Source organism: Acomys minous, assembly GCF_964271855.1.
Source record: "Acomys minous genome assembly, chromosome: 12".
NCBI lineage: Eukaryota > Metazoa > Chordata > Mammalia > Rodentia > Muridae > Acomys > Acomys minous.
Genome location: NC_140493.1, coordinates 76,942,932 through 76,964,675, shown reverse-complemented (window position 1 = coordinate 76,964,675; position 21,744 = coordinate 76,942,932). Strand labels below are relative to the sequence as shown.

General features: G+C 41.7%; 1 protein-coding gene across 8 annotated transcripts in view; it reads right to left on the bottom strand.

Moving 5' to 3' along the window:
- ACACA (acetyl-CoA carboxylase alpha) overlaps window positions 1-21,744 on the bottom strand; it is a 266,488-nt gene that overhangs the window by 191,923 nt on the left and 52,821 nt on the right. For 3 of the 8 annotated variants that reach the window (XM_084750475.1, XM_084750473.1, XM_084750469.1), the window contains one exon: window positions 6,962-7,211. In XM_084750475.1, coding sequence (XP_084606601.1) covers window positions 6,962-7,185 — 224 coding nt within the window. In that variant the 5' untranslated portion in view covers window positions 7,186-7,211. Of the gene's footprint in view, window positions 1-6,961; window positions 7,212-11,661; window positions 11,709-20,995; window positions 21,105-21,535; window positions 21,741-21,744 lie in introns of those variants that run through there. The other 5 variants (XM_084750470.1, XM_084750471.1, XM_084750476.1 and 2 more) reach the window with 4 other exon arrangements.

The following is a 21,744-nucleotide window of genomic DNA, read 5'->3' as shown; positions in this document are numbered from 1 at the left end:
AGTACTCGGGAGGGAGAAGCAGGTGGATGTCTGTAAATTCAAGGCCAGCCTGGTCTATAGAGTGAGTTCCAGCACAGCCAAAGCTACACAGAGAAACCTTGTCTCAAAAATAAAAATAAAAATAAAAACAAAAAAACTGAACTGTGTACTTACTAGAACATCATTTTTAATAAAACCTAAGTAGTAAAAAAAAAATTAAGTATTAAATAGTGATTATCACTAGACGAAACTATTTTAGATTTTTAGTTCCTTTTCATACCAGTCAGAGTTCAAACTGTTCTACAATGAACATAGTACTTTTAATAATTTAAATATATAAAACAGTAAATGCAAATGTCACTTGTGAATTTATGTCAATGGAAAGAAGGCAGGGCAGAAACATACGAACTAGAGGAGAAATAGAAGATCGTGGAGCAGAGCTTTACACGTAACAATCACACAAGCTTATAGAATAAACTCCTGAGACTGAAATACATACATCGTCACAGACAGCTCCTGTTTTTAGAATGGAGAGGAGGGAAGGGTAAGGGACAGAAAGCAGACTATTGACCCCAGCAAGAGCACCAAGTTGCAGATCTCATAATGACCTTCTCTGTCTACTCACTACTACTGGCACCATGGCAACTGGGAACCTCAGAATATTAAAGAAAGAACACTGAAAGACAATTTGGAAAGCTACTGGAGGGAGGAAGAAAACTCAGGCAAGCCAAATGAGAAACGCTAAGAAAAACATGAAGCACCCTCACAGGCCTATCTATAAGCAATGCCATGACGAGAACTGCAAACTAGAGCCAATTCCCTACTTGCCACTATAAAGCTTGACACAACTGAGGAAAGGAGGGGAGGCATGTGATTTTAATACTGCTTATTCTCAGGGTAAGAACTGTAACACTGACAGTGCAAGTTTCCTGTAACCAAGCTTTTCAATAATACTAAACATCCAAGTTTTATGTAGAAGACTTCTGTTTTCTGGTCAAAACATTGTATCAAGCCAGGCACAGTGGCACAAGCCTGTAAAGCTAGCATTCAGGAGGGAGAGGCAGTAAGTTTGTGTGTTCAAAGCCAGTCTTGGCTACAAAGTAACTTCAAGGCTAGCCTGAGCTTCAGGGTAAAACCCTGTTTCAAAACCAAAGCAAGAAAATTATGCCACATAAGGGCTCTTTCATAACAAAATCATTCCAGCACTTGGAGGCTAAGGCAGGACATTTTAATTCAAGGCCAACATGGGCTACCTAACAATGCAATGTCTCAAGTAAATTTATAAACATTTGAACCACATTATATTGGGTGTGGCACATTTTATATTCCTGAAAAGCCTTTGCAGCTATTATTTAATTTATCTCTATCACGAGGCTTTAATGAAGTCACTAAATTGATAAAAGTCATAAAACTCAAGGAGTTTAAAGTGAAACTAAATAAAAAGAAAATTATTGGAGAGTTTTAGTATATTAGGTCTGGAGATACTAGATGTATTGCTTGTATAACATGTCAGGCTGAAGAATTCAATCTATGACACCCACACCACCAAAAAAGGTAGTTTATAAAGACCTCATTTCAGTATAAAGAAATGTGTATGCGGCTGGAGAGATGGCTCAGTGGTTAAGAGCACTGGCTGCTCTTCCAGAGGACAGAGGCTCCATTCCCAACATCCACATGGCTGCCACAGCAGTCTTTAGCTCCAGTTCAAAGGCATCTGATATTTTATTCTAGCCTCTGCAGGCACTATACATGTGGTACACAGGCATACTTGCAATCGAAACACTTACTTATACACATAAAATATAAAAAGCAAAATAAAAATAAAAAGAATAAGAAGAAGTATGTGTATAGGGGGCTGGAGAGCCGGCTCAGTGGTTGGAAGCACTGGCTGTTCTTCCTGAGGACCAGGGTTCAATTCCTAGCACCTACGTGGTACCTCACACAACTGTCTATAACTGCAGTTCCAGGGAATCTGACACCCTCACACCAATGCACATGAAATAAAATTAAATGAATTATAAAATAAAAGAAATACAGCCCTGTGTACAATGAAGGTAGGTAGATGTGTAGCATGGCATGGTGGCTAAACACTTGGGAAGCAGAGGCAGGAGGATCGTGGAGAGTTCCAGGATAGTCAGGGATACATAAAACCCTGCCTAAAAAAAAGGAAGAAGGGAAGAAGGATGAAAGGAGGGAAAAGAAGTACATATGTATAATATGTAAAATATAGGTAAATGCAAAAAAGGATCCAGAGGAGCTGGAGAAATGGCTCAGTGGTTAAGAGCACTTGAGTTTGGTTCCCAGCACCCACAGTAGTCAGGCGACTACAGTTCCATGAGATCTAATGCCCTCTTTGGACCTCTAAGGACACCGCACTCATGTAGCATGCACATACCCAGACAGACACACACATACTCATGAGTAAAGATTAAAAAAAAAGAAAATTAGCTGGGCGGGGTGGGTCACGAGTTTGAGGCCAGCCTGGTCTACAAAATGAGTTCAAGGGCAGCCAGGGCTACACAGAGACAAAAACAAACGGAAGTGCTTCAAAAATCTCTAGGTTCTCCTGAAGAGACAAACATCTTATAAGCAATCTTATATCTAAAGTCTCAGTTTTCAAAAGATAAGGGGCAGGAATACAATTCATATTCCCAGAGCCCTCCCTGAAGAAGAGAGTTCACTTTCTCCTTGAACCCAGTCTGGTACATCTTATGCCCAATTCACATGCACTCAGATTCAGGTTTTGTTTGGTTTGGTTTGGTTTGGATGGTTGGTTTTTGTTTTGTTTTGTTTTGTTTTTAATGTATATTGGTGTTTTCCCTGCATATGTATCTGTGTAAGATTGTTGGATCCCCTGGAACTGGAGTTACAGACAGTTGTGAGCTGCCATGTGGTTGCTGGGAATTGAACTCAGGTCCTCTGGAAAAGTAGTCAGTGCTCTTAACCACTGAGCCATCTTTCCAACCCCCTCATTCAGTATTCTATTTTATTTTTTCTAGCATTGTTTAAATTAATTCATTCATATTACATCTCAATTATTATCCCATCCCTTGTATCCTCCCATTCCTCCCTCCCTCCCACTTTCACCCTATTTCCCCTCCCTCATTCAGTATTTTAACCACATTATTTTAAGGTGTTTAAAGGAAAATTGAGATGGAGTTGCAGACATAAAATGAAGGAGGTCTGAGAATCGCAGTGCCTGCCAGGAGTGGTGACGCACGCCTTTAATCCCTGCACTAGAGACACCGGGACAGTGAGGTCTCTGTGAGCTTGAGGCCAACTTGAGAACAGCTAGCTCCTCACAGAGAAACACTGCCTCAGGAAAAAAGAAAAAAAGAAAAGAAAAGAAAAAGAAACAAGAATCATGGTACCCTAAGAGGTTGAGGACCAAAATGTAGGGGGAACTTGCTTATAACTGGACTTTAATCAGGAAATCAGTATAATAGTTGAAAAACTGTTTACAATCTTGTTTGACTGATAGCATGGGTTGAAACTATGTGGTGCATTTTAAGTATGCAGAAAAATCTGACCTTAAGTGGCATCAGAGAAACTAAACAAATAAGGCAACTCTATTAGATGCCACCAAATCACATACTAGTTACCAAAATCAAGATGTACACATTTAGTCTTTTAACAGTCTTTCTTCTTTAGTGCTCAATTAATTAATGGCTCTCAGAGACATAGCAAACTATAGCTGATAAGCCCAGGTTGACCTTACCTAACAATAAAAGTCCTAAACAGTTTTTCAATGAGACCTACCTGCTCCCACCAAGTTGTAACTATTTCTTAAGCCTTTGTTTGCAAATACTTGGGTAACAAAGCTTAGGAAGTGATTTAACCAATTTTTCAGAGACTCCCGTGAAACATGATGCATGTCTTCTCCATCCCTAGAAAAGTCTGTTTTCTGATCCTGCTCATCCATCAGACCACTAAAATGTTCGCTTAGCACCTGAAATCAAGCTCACAGCAATTACTCTACTTTGCTTCAGATGGCTGCAGTTAACACTTGTGAAGAATGGGGCTGTCCCCTTAACTCCAGCAAGCGTGAAAGATCAGGCTATTCCTTCTAGGAGTTGCTAGTAAACTCAACCAGCTTCTACTTAGTATTCAACGAGTGAAAGCAGTGCCTGAATCATTATCTTCACTTTTCAGAAAGGAAATGAGTTCAAGGAAAAATTATGGATTGCCAAGGGTCACATACAATTTAATTAGCTACAGGTATCACTGAAGTCTTCCTATCAAAGAAAGAATTTAAATTAATCCCAGAGACACTACCATATCCACAAGTGACATGGATCAAGGAAGAAACCTTGTTCTATTTGGAACACTAGCAGAGAAGTCAGTGGAAACTGGCAACTGTCCTCTCCCCAGGCTGCTGATCACACTCCTGCCCATGAGCAACCACCATGACAGTTGTGGCAACAATGAGGCATCCAAGACATTCTTAGGCAGTCATGCCACTGGCCACGCAGCCTCTGCCTGACGGCCTTGAACCTTGGGAATGGCTTGGCACCTACACACTGCCTCAGAATATCATCAGCTGAGTTTCCTGTAATGGCATGTATTGCACCACTGCCAAACTCTGTGTCCTAATTCAACAACTGAACATTATGTTTCACATAAAATTAAGTTGGACAAATTTCATAAAGAGCAGTGTAACTTCTAGCATTAAGCTGGTCTTTCTCAATAGAAGCCCAGGACATTTTGAGACTTAACTCTTGGTTGTACTGGATGATATACTCCATTACAAAAGTAGTGGTGGTAGTGGTGCTGAGACAGGGTCTATCTTCTGGAACTTCTGGATCTTCTGGAACTCTAGACCAGGCTAGTCTTGAACTCACAGAGATCCACCTGCCTCTGCCTCCCTGGTGCTGGGACTAAAGGTGTGCACCACCATACCCAGTCCTTTTGCCAAAGTTTCTGTACCAGAAGTCTTCTGTCCTTCAAATGTGAGGCGTCTCAGGAGTTCACAACTCCCACACACTTCCAAATGACTTTGAGGGGGAGGATACCACCAGTACTAATCTAACGGTCAACCTAAGGGGCCAGAAAGTAGCAAGACATGTTTACATGAAGTCCTAGCTTCTAGCCCCTGATGCTAATTCTTCTTCTTGACCTGAGGTTACACAAAATACTTTTGTTCACTCACTCTAGAAAACCAACTTGATCAGAAATACTCACAAAAGTTTAAAAAAAAAAAGTTTTAAAAAGCCTGTTAAGATCAAGCAATCAGAGTAAAACAATTACCAAACTTCAAGTGGGACATTCGAGTTTAAAGTCTCAACCTTAACCAAGTTATTTCCCCTCACCAGACCTCAGTTTTCTCATCCACTAAAACAAAAGCATTCAGCTAGTCAGGCAAGGCAGTGTGTGCTTGTAACCAGAGCAGTCAGGAGGCTAAGGCAGAACAGCCCCAAGTCCTAGGTAAGCATAAAGAGTAAGAGATCCTGTGCTAACAATGCACAAATACAGCACTAAACTTTAGGTAAGATATCTGCTTCATTCCAAGGCCCAGAAATCATGAATAAAACATAACTAAGTTGCTTTACTCTTCTGAACTCCACGGAGGATAAACGGGAATGATTATTAATACACACTAACTGCCTCTTCTTACAAAAGCTAGGATTCCAAGGCCCATGGATAGCAACAAAAAGTTACCAGAACGGAACATTACCATAGGATCAATATCGAATGTATAAAAAGAATCCTAATTATTTTATGGCCCATTAATAACAGGCTATCAGGATAATAACAGTAGCACTGCCTACCCTAACTTGTGTTTATCTAAATTAGAACTATAATATTTAACCTCCGTGTACATGAGAATCACCTGGATAACATGTGACTTTTTTTTTTTTTACTGTATGTGTCTGTGTGTTCAAATTTCTAGGGATGAGAATTATTTCCTAAGGTATACTCACAAATTACCTGACCCAAACTCTTTAAACCTAAGAACTGAAAAGCTAAACTAGTTATCTAATCGATCAAAAAGGATGGTTGCTTATACCAGTGCCCCAACACTCCAGTAACTCTAGCACCCCAAAGGCCAGTGCAGCAAGGTTAGGAGTTCAATGTCAGCCTGGGCTATATTGTGAGTTTGAGACCAGCCTGAGTTACATGAGACCTTGTCCCAGAACAAAACACAAAATAATTTACTTTAACGTGAGTGAGGCAGCACACACCTGTAAAACCTGCACTCCGATGGTGGAGTCAGGAGGATCAAGAATTCAGGGGTATTTGGAGCTAAATTAGACCCAGTTTCAAAACAAAGAAAACCAAAATGTCACCATGTATAGTTCCAGCACTCGGGAAGCAAAAGCAGGAAGGTCTCAACAAGCAGGTCAGCCTGCTCTAGATAGCAAGTTCCAGTCCTACCAGGGGTAATGGAACCCTGTCTCAAAACACAAACAAGAAAACCACAGGGCTAAAGATGTAGATCAGTAGTTGAGCGTTGACCTTGCATGTATAAGGCCCTAGGTTCAGTCCCTAGCACTCATGTGGGGGAGGGTGGTACATGCCTTTAGTCCCTACACTCAGAGGCAGAGATGGGTGAATCTCTGTGAGTTCGAGGCCAGCCTGGTCTACAGAGCAAGTCCAGGACAGCCAAGGCTACACAGAGAAACCCTGTCTCAAAGAACAAAAAACAAGAAACATACAGATCTGGCCAGGTCTGCAAAATTCCATCAATCAACAAGAGTTACAACATCACTGATCAAAGTATACAGAAGCTGAAATTCCTCAACCTAACTCTCGCACACTGGGTCATACTGATGAACCTAGTACATACAAAGGAATGAAAAGGCTGAGGGGAACTTTAGGAAAAGATAACTCCCCAAGCCTGAAAAGTGAGCCACTTCCTACTCATAGCAGATGGGCCAGGTGGACGAAGGGGAAGTTAACATATTCTTCTTCCTTTCAGAACAGAAGCAGTGAAAATCACAAGACAGACTGAACACACTAACCATGAAGCAACTCTCCTCACCTCATGTGAAAGGCCAAACCATCCTGTAAGCCAGAGACGCCCAGGTCAGAGAGCGTATCTGAGCTGACAGAGGCTGGAGACAGGGAACCCTCCTTCTCCTCGAGGTCCAGCTTCACCAGGTTACTGATCTCATCTTCCGAGTTGTCTTCAGACACAGACCCAATTATGAATCGGGAGTGCTGGTTCAACTCCAGAGTTTTGACCGATGGAGATGGTTCATCCATTATTCTTTCAAAGTAAGCTCTCAGAGCTGTAGGGAAATGAAGAGAAAAGTAGGTTATAGGAAATAACCTATAGGTGAGGACACTCAAGATAGCAAGTCATAAAGCACAAGTGGCCGGCAGAAATAAGGCTAAGTCTGAGAACTGCCGTTCTTGGGCATTCTTTTTTTTTTTTTTTAATTTAAGTAATTTATTCAGATTACATCTCAATTGTTCTCCCCTCACTTGTATCCTCCCGTTGCCCCCTCCTTCCCTCTTTCACCCTATTCCCCTCCCCTAGGTCTGTGACAGAAGGGGACCTCCTCTTCCATCATATGATCACAGCCTATCAGGTCTTACCCTTCCTCTGAGTGCGACCAGGTCTCCCCACCAAGGGGAAGTGATCAAATAGGGGGCACCAGAGTTCATGTCAGAGTCAGTCCCCACTCTCCTCACAACTGTGGAGAATGTGTTGTCCATTGGCTAGATCTGAATAGGGTCTTTCTTTTCTTTTCCTTTTTTGGTTTTTGGGGGGTTTTGTTTGTTTGTTTTGTTTGTTTTGTTTTGCTTTGCTTTGTTTTTCCAGACAGAGTTTCTCTATGTAGCCTTGGCTGTCCTGAACTCGCCCTGTAGACCAGGCTGGCCTCAAACTCACAGCGATCTGCCTGCCTCTGCCTCCTAGGTGCTGGGATTACAGGCTGGCCTCCTTGGCTATTCTATTCCAGTGTGTTTGTTCCCTCCAAGGAAGGAAAAGAAAGATCATGGTAACTATGCTTCTATATTACAAGTTTTAGTTTCCTCAGAGAAGTATTTCTCACAACCTGTAAGATACCCATCTCTTCACGAACACTGATGCTGAAGGGATAATCCTGATCTACGGGAACCCTTTTCCATAAACTGCTATGAGACTGTGACGCATCTGTAGCACTGTGGGGAGTGAATGCTGAGAACTGAGGAAGACTGGCCATTGCTTGAAACTCAGTGATTCAACTACATAATGACCCCCCAGTTCCAAACACCATATAATGAAGGGTTATGAATTTTACTAAGCATACACACTTAAAGTATGTGTACACTTTAAACAAACAAACCAATCTTGTGTTTTCATGGGCTTTAGTTTCTCTTCAAATGATTATTTTTAAAATCTACCCCCAAATGTTTTTATTGTCCAATTCTGTACAAAGAATTCATAGAGGAAGTAAATCTACCACCAAATTTTAAATCTGTACTCAAAGTAGTTGGTGTGTCATCTCAAACACCATTTTTTCTACCACAGGAACTCACTAGTCAGGATCAGCTACTGTTAACAGCTAATGAACAAACTTGACCGAAGGCCAGTTCAAAGCCCCATAACATGAAAACACCAAACTAAAAGTATTCTTTCCCTTCAAAATACTTATTTTAAAAAACTTTAAATCAGCCAAGTATATTAAAGACATATGCCTTTAATCACAGCACTTAGGAGGCAAAGGTGAGTTTCAGGTCAGCCTGGTCTACAAAGCATAAACCTACACACATGTCAACTTGGCACTTCACAATTTGTGGCTTAGTCAATCATTTTCTGAATTAAGTGATTCAGAAACTCCTAATTTTAAGGTGTTCCAAGATATGGTATTGTTAGAAAACAATGCATCTATTGATAATTTTATATACTATAAGCCACTATCAGGTACAAAAGTATGTGGAGAGCAGTGTTTGATCATATCAGACAAAGACAATGTCAATGTTTTGGAAGGGGGTGGTAATGGTTTGAGCAATACCCTTTGCCCCCTTCTAACTTGGTTTGCTGGTTTCTTTTGAGATAGAATCACACCATGTTGCTCAGACTGACCTTGAACTTGCTCTGTGGAACCAGGCTGGTTTAGAAATGTGATCCTCCTGACTGAGCCTCCTGAGTAACTGGGATTACATACCTCTGCCACAAGATCTGACTCCTTTTTTATATGTCTGGATGACAGTGAGTATGTTAAAAATTACATATTCACCATTCTTTTGGTGTGATTTGTAAGTCAGAGTTTATCTGTTTAGAGACAAAACTATTTTCAAATGCTAGGACAGTAAGGTTCCCAGAATGTGATTCCTGGACCTGAAGCTGCTGTTCAGGAACGTGGAAGAGTGGGAATTCTTGGGCCTACATTAGACAAACTGTTCTGAAGCTCTAGATTGGGGTAAAATAATATGTTTTAACAAAGTCTAAAGCTTATGAACCACTGTGCTGTTAAGCAGGTGTAGTGAGTGGCACACGGCTTCAATCCCAGCACTCAGGAGGCAAAGGCAGGTGAATCTCTGTGAGTTCAAGGCCACCATAGTCTACAAATCAGTTTCCAGGACAGCCAAGGCTGTTAACACAGAGAAACTCTACCTGAAAAAAACAAAAAACAAAAACAAACAAAAGCCAGAAATACAAAATATACAGAAAGAGAGAAACAAAGAAAGAAAACCTGTGAACATTCTAGAAGACAGTTAAAGAATACTTCAGCTAACTTTTATTTTTAAAACTAGCATAAATAAATAAACAAATAAACCATCGTGGCACGCCTTTAATCCCAGCACTCAAAAGGCAGAGGTGCATGGGATCGCTGTGAGTTTGAAGCCAGCCTGGTCTACAAAGCGAGCCCAGGACAGCAAAGGCCACACAGAGAAACCCTGCCTCAGGGGAAATAATGATGATGATGATGACGACAACGACAATGATGATGATGATGACGACGATGATGATGACGATGATGATGATAACAATATAGAAGTGAGACAGGAAAGGAAGGGGTCTATGGGGTGGGGAGAGGGGAACAAGACAGAATAATATGGGGGAAGTAAAACGAATGCCATTTTTTCTGCAATGTAGAATCTAGACGTGAACATATCTGTGTATGTATACACGTGCATATATATGACATATTAATGCAAAGTTAATATTTGAGGTAAGGAAGGGGACCAATGAGGGTGAGGAGAGGAACTGAGAAGGGTAGTGTAAGGGTGACTGAGACATATACAATGATATACATGTATGAAAATTTCAAACCCATTATTTGTACATTAAAATGACAAAAACAAAAGACAAATAAAAATTCTAGGCGAGAAGACTAACTCAGTGGTAAAGCACTTCCTAGCATACAGGACACCCTCTTTCAATCCCCAGCAATGGGGGAAAAACTGTCTATATTTACTATATATTCACATTGCAATAATATATTTCTTTTTTGTTTGGTTGGTTTAGTTTTTGGTTTTTCCAGACAGGGTCCCTCTGTGTAGCCTTGGCTGTCCTAGACTAGCTTTGTAGACCAGGCTGGCCTCGAACTCATAGCGAGCTACCTGCGTCTGCCTCCCAAGAGCTGGGACTAAAGGTGTGTGCCACCACCGCCCGGCTTCCCTTTTTTTTTTTTTTAAAGTCTGCAAATTATATGGAGTTCAGTCTAAAAGAAAATCAAATCATTAGAGAAAAGAAGAAGTAAAGGGATGACAGGAAAAGAAAAAGGGACATTCCAACATACTGACCACTTTAAAGACTATTACGCCAAGCATTGGTGGTGCATGCCTTTAATCCTAGCACTTGGGAGACAGAGGCAGGAAGAGCTCTGAGTTCGAGGCCAGCCTCATCTACAAAGGGAGTCCAGAACAGTCAAGGCTACACACAAAAAAAACCTATCTCAAAAAACCAAAATAATAATAATAACAACAATAATAAAGCTTTAAAAAGACACAGCAACAGAAATAATAAAAACAAACAAACAAATTAATAAATAACAGTTGGCCAATTTGGAGGCAGGGAGGGACAAGGGAGAGACAACATCTCACAGCCAGGCTAACCCCAAACTTCCACAGCTGAGGATGACTTGCCTCCACCTCCCAAAAGCTGGGATTATGGGTGCACACCACTAGACCTGGCTTACAGCTGTTGCCTTCCTACAGGAACTAAGGCACACACGTGTACATTCTAATTTCTAATCTTACTGAAATCTGAGGGTCACAAAAATAAAATAGAATTCATGAGAAATTAATGATTCTGTGAAATCATGGAAGTAGAAAACGCCAATGTTAATAAGATACAGTCTTTGGACTAACGAATGAAAGGCTCAACACAGCCAGCTTCAAAATGTCCTCTCCATACTAACAGTACCCAAGCGGCCTTCTCTAACGGCTGCACAGGCCGCACAGCTCGGTGTCTAACAGCTGATACCTGCCCAACTGTACAGAACCCTGTTCCCCAGCACAAGCATGCACACCACCAGAAAAGGGAGGTCATGCCTGGAAAATCACTGAGTAGCCATCCAGACACTCTAGAAGCTGCCACAGCCTGTCCCATTTCCATTGATTCTAGTCCTAAATTGAGAGACACTAGTGGGTCATCACTATTGTCAGACTCCTTGTTCACTTGGGTTACTCAGCCTAAGTCAGCCAATACTCTTTGTGGAAGACAACAGAAACCCCACAGTTTAACATCTTAGCACATGGAAATTACTACTACATTGTAAACATAAAAGAGTATTATTTGAAACTGACCTCTTACAATTCTTAGTGTCTCAGCAGATATCCGCCGCCAAAAAGAACTAAACAAAGAGAAAAACGGAGATTTGAAGGTTGCTTTTTCTGTTTGTTTGGCTTTTTAATCCCAATATTCTTTTTCTCAATTCTATTTATTTCTAAATTCTATTTTCATTCAGTGTACTACAAAAATAGTAAAATTCAAAGTATCAAGTTTTCTGGTAAATATCACTTAACTAGAAGCATAAATAAAGTTCAGTAGTTTATCACTTAACTATATAAAACATATTAAATAACTTTATTTCTAAACATACCAAATAACTCAAGCTTATCATTTTGTAAAATAGCTTTTCTGAAAAATAAATGCATCATGACACTGACTACTTCTAACATTTCATTAAAAATAAGGCAATAGAGAGAAAATAACTCAATTCTCTACAACTCAGGTTGAGTATGTTTCTGAATGGTTCTAAGTATCCACCTAGACTAGCAACCAGGGAGAAGGCAAAATTCCCATTATATTAAGTCCTTAACCTCTAAAATCTGCCTCCCAAATCCTAGGTTTGCTTCTAAGCTAACAACTTTAAAGTACCTAGGGAAGAAATTCTCCATTTTGATTATGTATAAGAAACACCTGAAAACTTTGCAAAACTACCCACGTGCAGTGGGACCTCTGGCCTATGATGCAGTTTTAGCGTTTGTGAGGTAGTGGAAGAAGATCAGGAGTTTCAGGAGTTCAAAGTTACCCTTGGCAGCTAGAAAGATCTAGGCCCAGTCAGGGCTATATGAAACCCTATCTCAAACAAACAAACAAACAAAACAAAACCAACCTGGGAGGTGGTGACACAGACCTTTAATCCTAGCAGCAGAGGGAGGCAGCCTGGTCTACAAAGAAAGTTTAAGGGCAGCCAGAAAAACCCTGCCTTAAAAAACAAAACTGCCACAGTGCACGGTGGTGCACGCCTGTAATCCCAGCACTCAGGAGGCAGAGGCAGGTGGATCACTGTGAGTTCAAGGCCAGCCTGATTTACGAAGCAAGCCTAGTACAGCCAAGGCTAGAGAGAAACTCTGTCTCAAAACACAGACACACAGACACACAGACACACACACACACAAAGCAAGTCCAGGACAGCCAAGGCTATACAGAGAAACTCTGTCTCGAAAAAACAAAAACAAAACAAAACTGAATTAAAAAAAAAAAAAAAGAAATAACAAAACCTTCTAAAATACTTATGTGTAAATTCCACTCCAAATCTACTAAATCAGATCTGCAGTTGGAGGGGACATAGGTATCTGAATTGCCCTCACTTTTATTTTATGTGTATGGGTGTTGGCCAGCATGTACATCTGTGCACCCCTTGCATGCCTGATACCCAGGGAGGCCAGAAGAGGGCATCGCATTTCCTGGAATTGGAGTTACAGGTTTGTGCTAGAAATAAAACCAGGACCTCTGGAAGAGCCAGTGCTCTTAACTGCTGAGCCACCTCTTCAGCTTCAGATTTTTTTTTAAAGTTACTTTTTTAAAAAAATTTACTTATTATTATGTATACAGTGCTCTACATAAATATACACCCGCAGGCCAGAAGAGGGCATCAGATCACACTATAGATGGTTGTAGGCCACCATGTGGCTGCTGGGAATTGAACTCAGGATCTCTGGAGGAGCAGACAGTGCTCTTAACCTCTGAGCCATCTCTCCAGCCTGCCTATCTATCTATTTATCTATCTATCTATCTATCTATTTACTTATTTATTTATTATTTGAGACAGGGCTTCTCTGTGTAATAGCCTTGGTTGTCCTGGACTTTGTAGACCAGGCTGGCCTCAAACTCACAGAGATCCACCACCTCTGCCTCCCAAGGGCTGGGATTAAAGGCATGTGTTACCATACCCAGCCAGGTTTTGTTTGTTTGTTTGTTTTTTAAGTTGGTTCTCTTGAGAGTTTCATACAACATGCTTTGATAAGATTGACCTTACCCTAGATATCTTAATTTTAATATCAGTTGATAACACTAGTGTCTGGAAGGCTGAGGTAGAAGGATGGTCAATTGCAGACCATCCTGGGCCACATGAGACCTTTTCTAAAAGACAAAAGGGATGGCCTGGCAAATAAAAGCACTTGTACCAAGTCTGGCAACCTGAGTTCAATCCCACAATCCATAGAGTAAGTTGTCCTCTAACCTCCATGGGCATGCTATGGCACAGACACACACACAGGCACACAGGCACACACACACACACACACACACCAATAAATCAATTAATGCTTTAAAAAGAAAGGAAAGAAAAATGTAACAGTTGGTTGTTGGTAGGAAGCTAGTTAGATGGCTTAGTAAAATAATACTTGCCACCAAGCCTAAAGACCTGAGTTTGATTCCTGAGAACCACATAGTAAAAGGAATCCTCAAAGTTGACTTGCACACATGTACACATGCACACACCCGCTCTCTTTCTCCCTCTCTCTCTCTCTCTCTCTCTCTCTCTCTCTCTCTCTCTCTCACACACACACACACACACACACACACACACACACACACACACACGTATTTTGGGTTAAACAGTGACAGACACCCAGATATTTTTTTGGAAAGCAAGAAAAGTAAGTATTAAGTAGCTAGATAAACCCACAAAGCCAAAATCAAAACAGAACGCCCAAATCCTTTCACCTGTGCCTGTGAAAAGAACTAAGTGAAGAACTGGCTGGCAGAGGATCTGCTCCAGAAGCTTCAGCTCGTTCCCTGGCCCTGAGGCAGTGAAGCAGTTAGGGCCATGCAAGGCTAGAGTCTAAATCTTCAGAAAGGGTCAGCTTCTAGACTGGGGGATAACCCACATGGTAAGGTTGGATACAACAGGTAAACATTAAGATCTCACAGGATGTTCTGCAGAATCTGAGCAGCCGAAGCATAGGCCTGGGGTAGAGTGGGGGTGCTAGACAATGCAGGGACCTTATGCTGATGACACTGAGGAACCTAAGTCTCCCACCCATCATCCCTCCATGCAGCTAGCAGTCAGCCAGGCCCATTCACACTGTCACAAGCTCTCATTACCTCTTCCATCCACCTTCTTAAATATAAGTGGGCAATTAAGTATTACCAAGTGTCTGAGAAAGTGTGCAAATGAAAGAATCAAGAACAAATAACTATTTTGTGTGCGCCCAAGCACGAGTGTGTGTGGTGGTTAAAAGACAGCCTAGAGGAGTCAGTTCCTCCTACCACTTGGGTCCTGGGGTTGAAACTCAGGCCCTCAGGCTTGGCCAGCAGGTGCCCTTACCCACTGAGCCATCTCACTGGCCCAAAAATAATTCTTAAAGCCTAAAACCAGAAAAAATAATTTATTAATTAAAAATAAACCCTAAAAACAGGTCTGTGGATCACACCCCTGCCCATATAGATTTTTTTAAAATTTAAAGTTAAAACGTAATCACAGCAATAAATAAAGAGCTTACTATAAAATGATACAATGAAGGAAATAAATTTATAAATCAGAAAAAGTTAAAAAGATACATAATAGCCAGGCGGTGGTGGTGCAGGCCTTTAATCCCAGCACTCGGGAGGCAGAAACAGGCAGATCTCTGTGAGCCCAGCCTGGTCTACAGAGTGACTCTAGGACAGCCAAGGCTACACAGAGAGACCTTGTCTCAAAAAACAAAACAAAACAAAACAAAAAGATAAATAATAAGAAACAAAAGAAAGTTAAAGAATCTACTAAAATAGCCCAATTGTGAAAAGCAGCTCTCAAAAAAACCAATTCAAGTGCACAAAAATTATAATTACTGTAACAATTCAATAAAAACTTCTGAGAAAAAAACTTCTGAATATGAGAGTGCAAGCATGACTGTCCAATTAAGAAGCTCCACCAACGAGCTCTCTGTGTAGTTCCATGATGGAACTCTTGCCTAGTGTCCATGAAGCCCTGGGTTCAATCCCCAGATTGGAAGGGGGGGAAAAAAAGTAGTGCACAAGGAAACTATCACAAAAAAGAAAGAAAGAAAGAAAGAAAGATAGATCCCAAAGAAAATGAACACAAGAGAAGATTCCATAAGCTTCCAGAAAGGAGAAAAGGTTATCTGTCCTCATACAAATAATCAAGAATGAGAACGCAGCTGGGCCAGCTAAATTTCTTAATTTACAGAGATTGTATGTATTATGCTTGGAGTCTGGGCTCGCCAAGTCATGGAATTATAGGTAGGGGCAGGTCCACAAAGTTGATGAAAATCCTGCTGATTTCTACTTTGGTTTTTCTTGGCAGATATATTTTTGTGTGTGAATAACATACTTCTTGCGACTTGATTTTTCACAAATATTAAGCATTGTCTATTAATGTCTTACAGTAGATTATAACCTTAGTTTTATATTATGATGTGTAAATGCTGTATGGGATCTGGTCGCATCCTGGGATTTCTTTCCCACACAACTCTTTCTTTGGAGGCAATAATGGTTTCTAGTTCTGTTGTTAGCTTTCCATGTATTAACTCTTCATACATTTTCTAAATCTCTCAGGACACTGATATGAGCCAGATAGTCCATTAATTTTCATCTATAAAATCTTTCTCAGACTCCTGGCTGGCTCCAGCCTAAACTGCTTGCCTCTTGCATCTGGCACTTAATGGCCATCCTGGGCTCCCTCTTCCCCATCACCCTGGGGATTCTCTTTACCATCTTCCCCGCTGCTGGAGAATTCATGTCCCACACCTTCCACATTCTTGCTTTATTCCCTCATTTGGGTGGAAATATCCTTTTAGTGATGTCCTGAGAAAGAATACGTGGGAGGAAAATATTTTTTTTTAACTTTTTAATCTAAACATTTTCAGCTTTCAATGAATAGTGCAATAAATACCAGTGTTCCCTTGACCTTGATCATCAGTTTTTTAACATTTCCACATTTGCTTTACTGCTCTCTGTTGTGTGTTTCTTAAATGAGTCATTTCAAACTAAGAGTCTAGGAAAACATCTGTAACCACAGCTCAAAGGACCATGCACGAGGATGACTTCTTGCCTAGATAAACCCAGGTTTGCTTCCAGACTAGCTCAGCTGAGCCTCAGGTTCAGGGATAGATCCTCTCTCAAAGGAATGAGCAAAGAATTATAGCAAACACCAGACACCCTCTGCAGGCCTCCACATGTGCATAAATAAATAAATACTTTTAAAATAAATTGATTTTTGTCACTGTTCCCAAGTCTTCTACAATATTAGCATTGGAGATCTAAAGAAAAATATTTACAGGTTAAGGCAACATCCCTAACACTATACAGAAAGTTAAAGTGAAAATAAGCACTCCCTGCTGAGATTGAAACTCAGTGGTGCAGTGAATGCTCAGTATACATGAGGCCCTAAGTTCAACCCTACCACCAAAAGCCAAAAATAAAGAACAAATCTGACCTATGACTTAGCTCACCTATGAAGCACTAGATTAGGTCAGATGACAAAATGCACATAAACTGCCAGTTTGAAACAGGAAGAGCCAATAAAAAATATTTTTGCCAGGTTGTGGAGGCATACACCTTTAATCCCAGCGCTTGGGAGGCAGAAGCAGGTGGATCTCTATGAGTTCAAGGACAGCCTTGTCCACAGAGTTTGAGGACAGCCAGGGCTACACAGGAAAAAAAAGAAAAGAAAAAAAAAAGACAAAAAACAAAACAAACAAACCAACCAAAACCCTATAAATAGACAATTGAACTACAATCTCCTTTAGGTACTTTTTTTTAGAGGGAGGGGATTTCACCAGAAACAGTGTAGCCTTTGCTGTCCTGGACTCAGGAGACCAAACTGACCTTGAACTCACAGAGATCCACCTGCCTCTGCCTCCCAAGCACTGGGATAAATATTGGCTTATGTGAAATGGGATCAAAGAAATTAAACAGCTTGTCTGCCAAAGCCAGGAATATCAATAAAATACAAACAACCCAATATCCATCAACATGTACTAATCTGATACTACCCCTAATAAAACTAAGAACTAATTAATCAAGCTACCACCAGCCCATTACCACCAGACATTACATGTGTGTAAACATGCACACATACATGTAGGCACTGACTTTGAACGACTGAAGGCATAATGAAAAGCTTTACTTTTGAGTAGGGGATTGGCCACAACTCATAAATGAGATCTTAAGAAAAAACTAGGTCTGTTTTCCTCAAATCTCAGATCTATTTTTCAAACTGTACAAGTTCATTCAAAAATTTCAAACTTTGTGTTATCATGTCAAAAAAAATTATTTACACAGGTTGATTCTAAGATGGTCTCTTCATAACTTGTATATGCGGTCATGTGATTTCAGGCCCCAGTGTTATAAAATAGTAACTGTTTTACAATTCCTCCTGTAAGGAGGGGTCAGAACCGAATGCTGAAAGAAAGGATGGAATGAACAAGTCTCAATTAACAACACTGGAAAGTGGCACCAGTTCCTCACCTTGGGTAGAGTGAGAAACATCCCTTTTTGGTTTCGTTTCCTACTTTTTTTTTTTCTGAGATAGGGTTCATCTTATGCAGCCCCTGGCTCACCTGGAACCTGCTTTGTAGACCACACTGGCCTCAAACTCATGCAAGTGCTCCTGTTTCTGCCTCCTGGGTTCTGAGATTAGTTAAGGGCTACCGCACCCAACAAACTCTCTTATTGCGAAACTTTTCACTGATCTCCTTAAACATCCTAAAACCAGATGGCGTAATGGCAACATACAGGAATAAGTAACAAATTGTAAGAGGGCTCAATCCTTGGGATACACTTAAGGAAGATTAACTGGCCAAACTCGTAAGAGCTTATGCCAGATCAGATGCACTCATCGATGTAAGTGCAACATCCTTGTTACACTACTGTCAAGTTTTCTATCTATATCGGGTCAAATGAACCATTGCATTCAATAAAGAATGAGAATTCTCACTGACGGTTTCATGAATTAAAAGCCAAATAAACAGACATAAAACTAAAAATAGGAATCTGTTAAAAGTGGATGGATTAGTGAGGACTACCCTCGAATGGCAGGCCCCTCAACAGTGATGAAGATTTTCCTTTCAGTCAATGAGACTTCGGTGTTTATTCACTGTCTTCATAAGCGTATTGACTTAAATTATGGAAATATGCTTGATGCATGGCTTCTATAGTTATCAGTCTTTAAGAACATGCTAAGGGTGGTGGGATGGCTCAACTAGTAAGCAGGCCTCAAGCACAAGCCTGGCTACTTGAGTCAATCTCTGGAGACAGGGGAATTGTCTTCTGACCTGAGCTTGCTCCCTCCTATACCACAGAAATATAGTTTTTTAAAGTTAGATAAATAACCTTTTTCTGAAGTTTTTCTCTCCCAAGTAGAAACATTAAATTTAAGTGCATTATTACAAAATTTTTATTTTTGTTTTCTCATCTAATAATTAAGGTATTGGCCACTCTAAAAATGGGGGGGGGGGGCGACAAAAAAACAAGAATATCTGGGGTTTTGGGTTTTTGTTTGTTTGTTTGCTTGTTTTGTTTGTTTGGTTGGTTGGTTGGGGTTTTTTTTTGGGGGGGGGGACATTCCAAAATGACATCACATACAAATATCTTGAGTCCTATTTACAGATACCCTAGGACTCATGTGGACTGAGGGCTGTAGGTTGGACATGCCTATTTTAAAGAAAGGTACAGTGGGGCTGAATGTTGAGTTGATGAAGTACCTGCTTAGCAACCATAAGCCCTGGTTCAGTCCCTAGCACTACATAAAAAAGATGCAAAGGCCAAGGAGACAGCTCAGCACATAAAGGCACTTGCCAGGAACCCACATGGTAGGAGAGAATCAACTCTCATAATTGGTCTTCTGACCTCATGTAAGCTTGCACTCAAACACACACACACACACACACACACACACACGTAAAAAATATAATAAGTATGGTAGTGCATCCCAGGAGGTAACTCAGCTGGAATTGTTGTTGAGTTGATGATCTGAGTTCAACCCCCCAAGGCTCACATGACATAGAAGGAGAAAGCAGATTTCAGACTGTCTTCTGGCCTCCTCACAAAAAAATAAATAGATAACACTGTATAAACAGAGAACACAGAGCAAAACATGGTGGCACACGCCTATAATCCTAGTACTTCGGACACTGAGACAGGAGGATTCCAAGTTCAAGACTGAACACACGGAGACCCTCCAAATAAAAACAAAACATTGGCTTCAGACCAGTTAAACCAGTCTGTGTAACAGGGAAAAATTTCCTACTCATTAGTTGAAAAGTGTTCTACACCGGAACTTGTTCACAGCACTTTAGAGTTCTCCAATGCTAGCTTTCACAATGACAGCTCTTTGATATTACCTAGTCATGGTCTCATGTACTAACTCATTAAGTGAAAGGTCCACTATTTCCCAACTTTCCCACTTATTAAAAAAAAAAGTTTAATCTTTCCTTTGACATATTTCTATTCTGCTCTGGTAAAACATAAAAACTCTGCAACACTAAGAAACGCAGGCAGCTACAGAAATTAGTATTTTAGTGTTGACATCTTTCACAAACCCACAGGTTTTGTTCATTATTATTGGGGTTACATCAATACTCCTGTTAAGGCTTAGATAGTATTTAGAAATAAAGAAACAAGTCAAAGAAGTGGGAAGAAGCTTGCTACTTTGCAGAAAGCCAAGCACCTACTACCTACACTGCTAAAAGCGCTCCGATTCTGCTGGACAACAATGCTTTCCCAACAAGTAAGCTTGTTAAATGAACACAGAAATCCCCAAAGCAGACGTCAAGGGCATCCCCACTCAGGAAGCAACAGACAAACTAGGGTATTCCTATCCACTAAGAAAGAGGACACTATGTAACCAAGGAAAGCAAACTTCTCAACCTGAATTGTAGAATTAGAGGGAAAAAAATGAAACCGAGAAGTCAAGAGAGATCAACTTCTGAGAGTGAAGGTCAGGTTATTAGACTTATTCTGCACGTTGGGGAGTTTCTGAAACACTGTTTATGTAGACACAGAATCAGGAACTCCTAGAGTCTTTTGATTTGTCTTAAATCTCCTAAAAACAAAACCATCTAAAATTATTTCCCCTGAGCAGTTATACTCCTGTATGCTTCTATTAAAAAAAACAAACAAAACCCACAAGGCCCTGATGAAGCTGCTGATTTTTAAAGCTGATTGGAAATGTCCACTTGCCGGATACCGAAAAGAAAAGGAAGGAAGGAAGGAAGGAAGGAAAGAAAGAAAGAAAGAAAGAAAGAAAGAAATCGGCCCAGACGTGGACAGAATCTCCTCCACGCACATTTTCCTCTGAAATCTTCCTATCACCTTCTTTCGTCCTATCTCTAACAGCTGCCCTAAATCAGCAAGGCGAACGCCAAGGGGGAAGAGTTTAGAACTGGTGAGTAGGCTTTTACTACTTACGTCCCTCATAGAAACCCTCACATCCTGAGAGCAGGAACTGGCAGAGGGACAGCCCGCCTGGCCCGGGCTCTCCCCGCGATACAAAGGCACAGTGAGCGCTACAGCAGCCCGTGCCTCTGCGCCCCACACCTCTCTCCGCAAGAGAGGAACAAGACTTTCCATGCAACCAGACCCAACCCTCAACACCCGCCTCCCACGTGGTCCTCTCCCTCTCGGAGAACAGGGTCGGACGCAAAGAATCAGACCAGCAAGCACGGGGCAGACACACCGGTTCCTCCCTAAGGGCCCTAGGCGGTACTCCTCCCAGGTTCCGGGGTCTCGGCCCGCAAGCCCCCCGGGACCCCAGAGCCCTCCCCGCCCGGAGCTCGGGCGAAGGGAGTAGGAGGCCGCGGAGCTGAGGACAGGACCAGGCTGTCCGGCCCGGGGTCTGCATGGGATGGAGCCCCACCGCGTGCCGGCGGTGGCTGGGAGGCCGCCCCCTGCCGGCTGCCCCTCCCCGGCCCGGGCCGCTCGGGATTGCGCTGCGGCCCTCGCCCTCACCTTAGGCTGGCGGCACGGAGGGACCCGGCGGTCGCGGAGCCCCTGCGCCGAGGCGTGCTGGGCTGGAGGCGACGCCGGCGGCTCCGCGATGGCTGACAGGCGCTCGGCAGGCCGGCCCGGCACCCCGGCCGATGAGGGCGGGGCTTCGGTGGACTGCCCCGCCCCCCGGCCCGCCCCCGCCCGGCCGCCCACCTCAGCCGCCCAGCCCC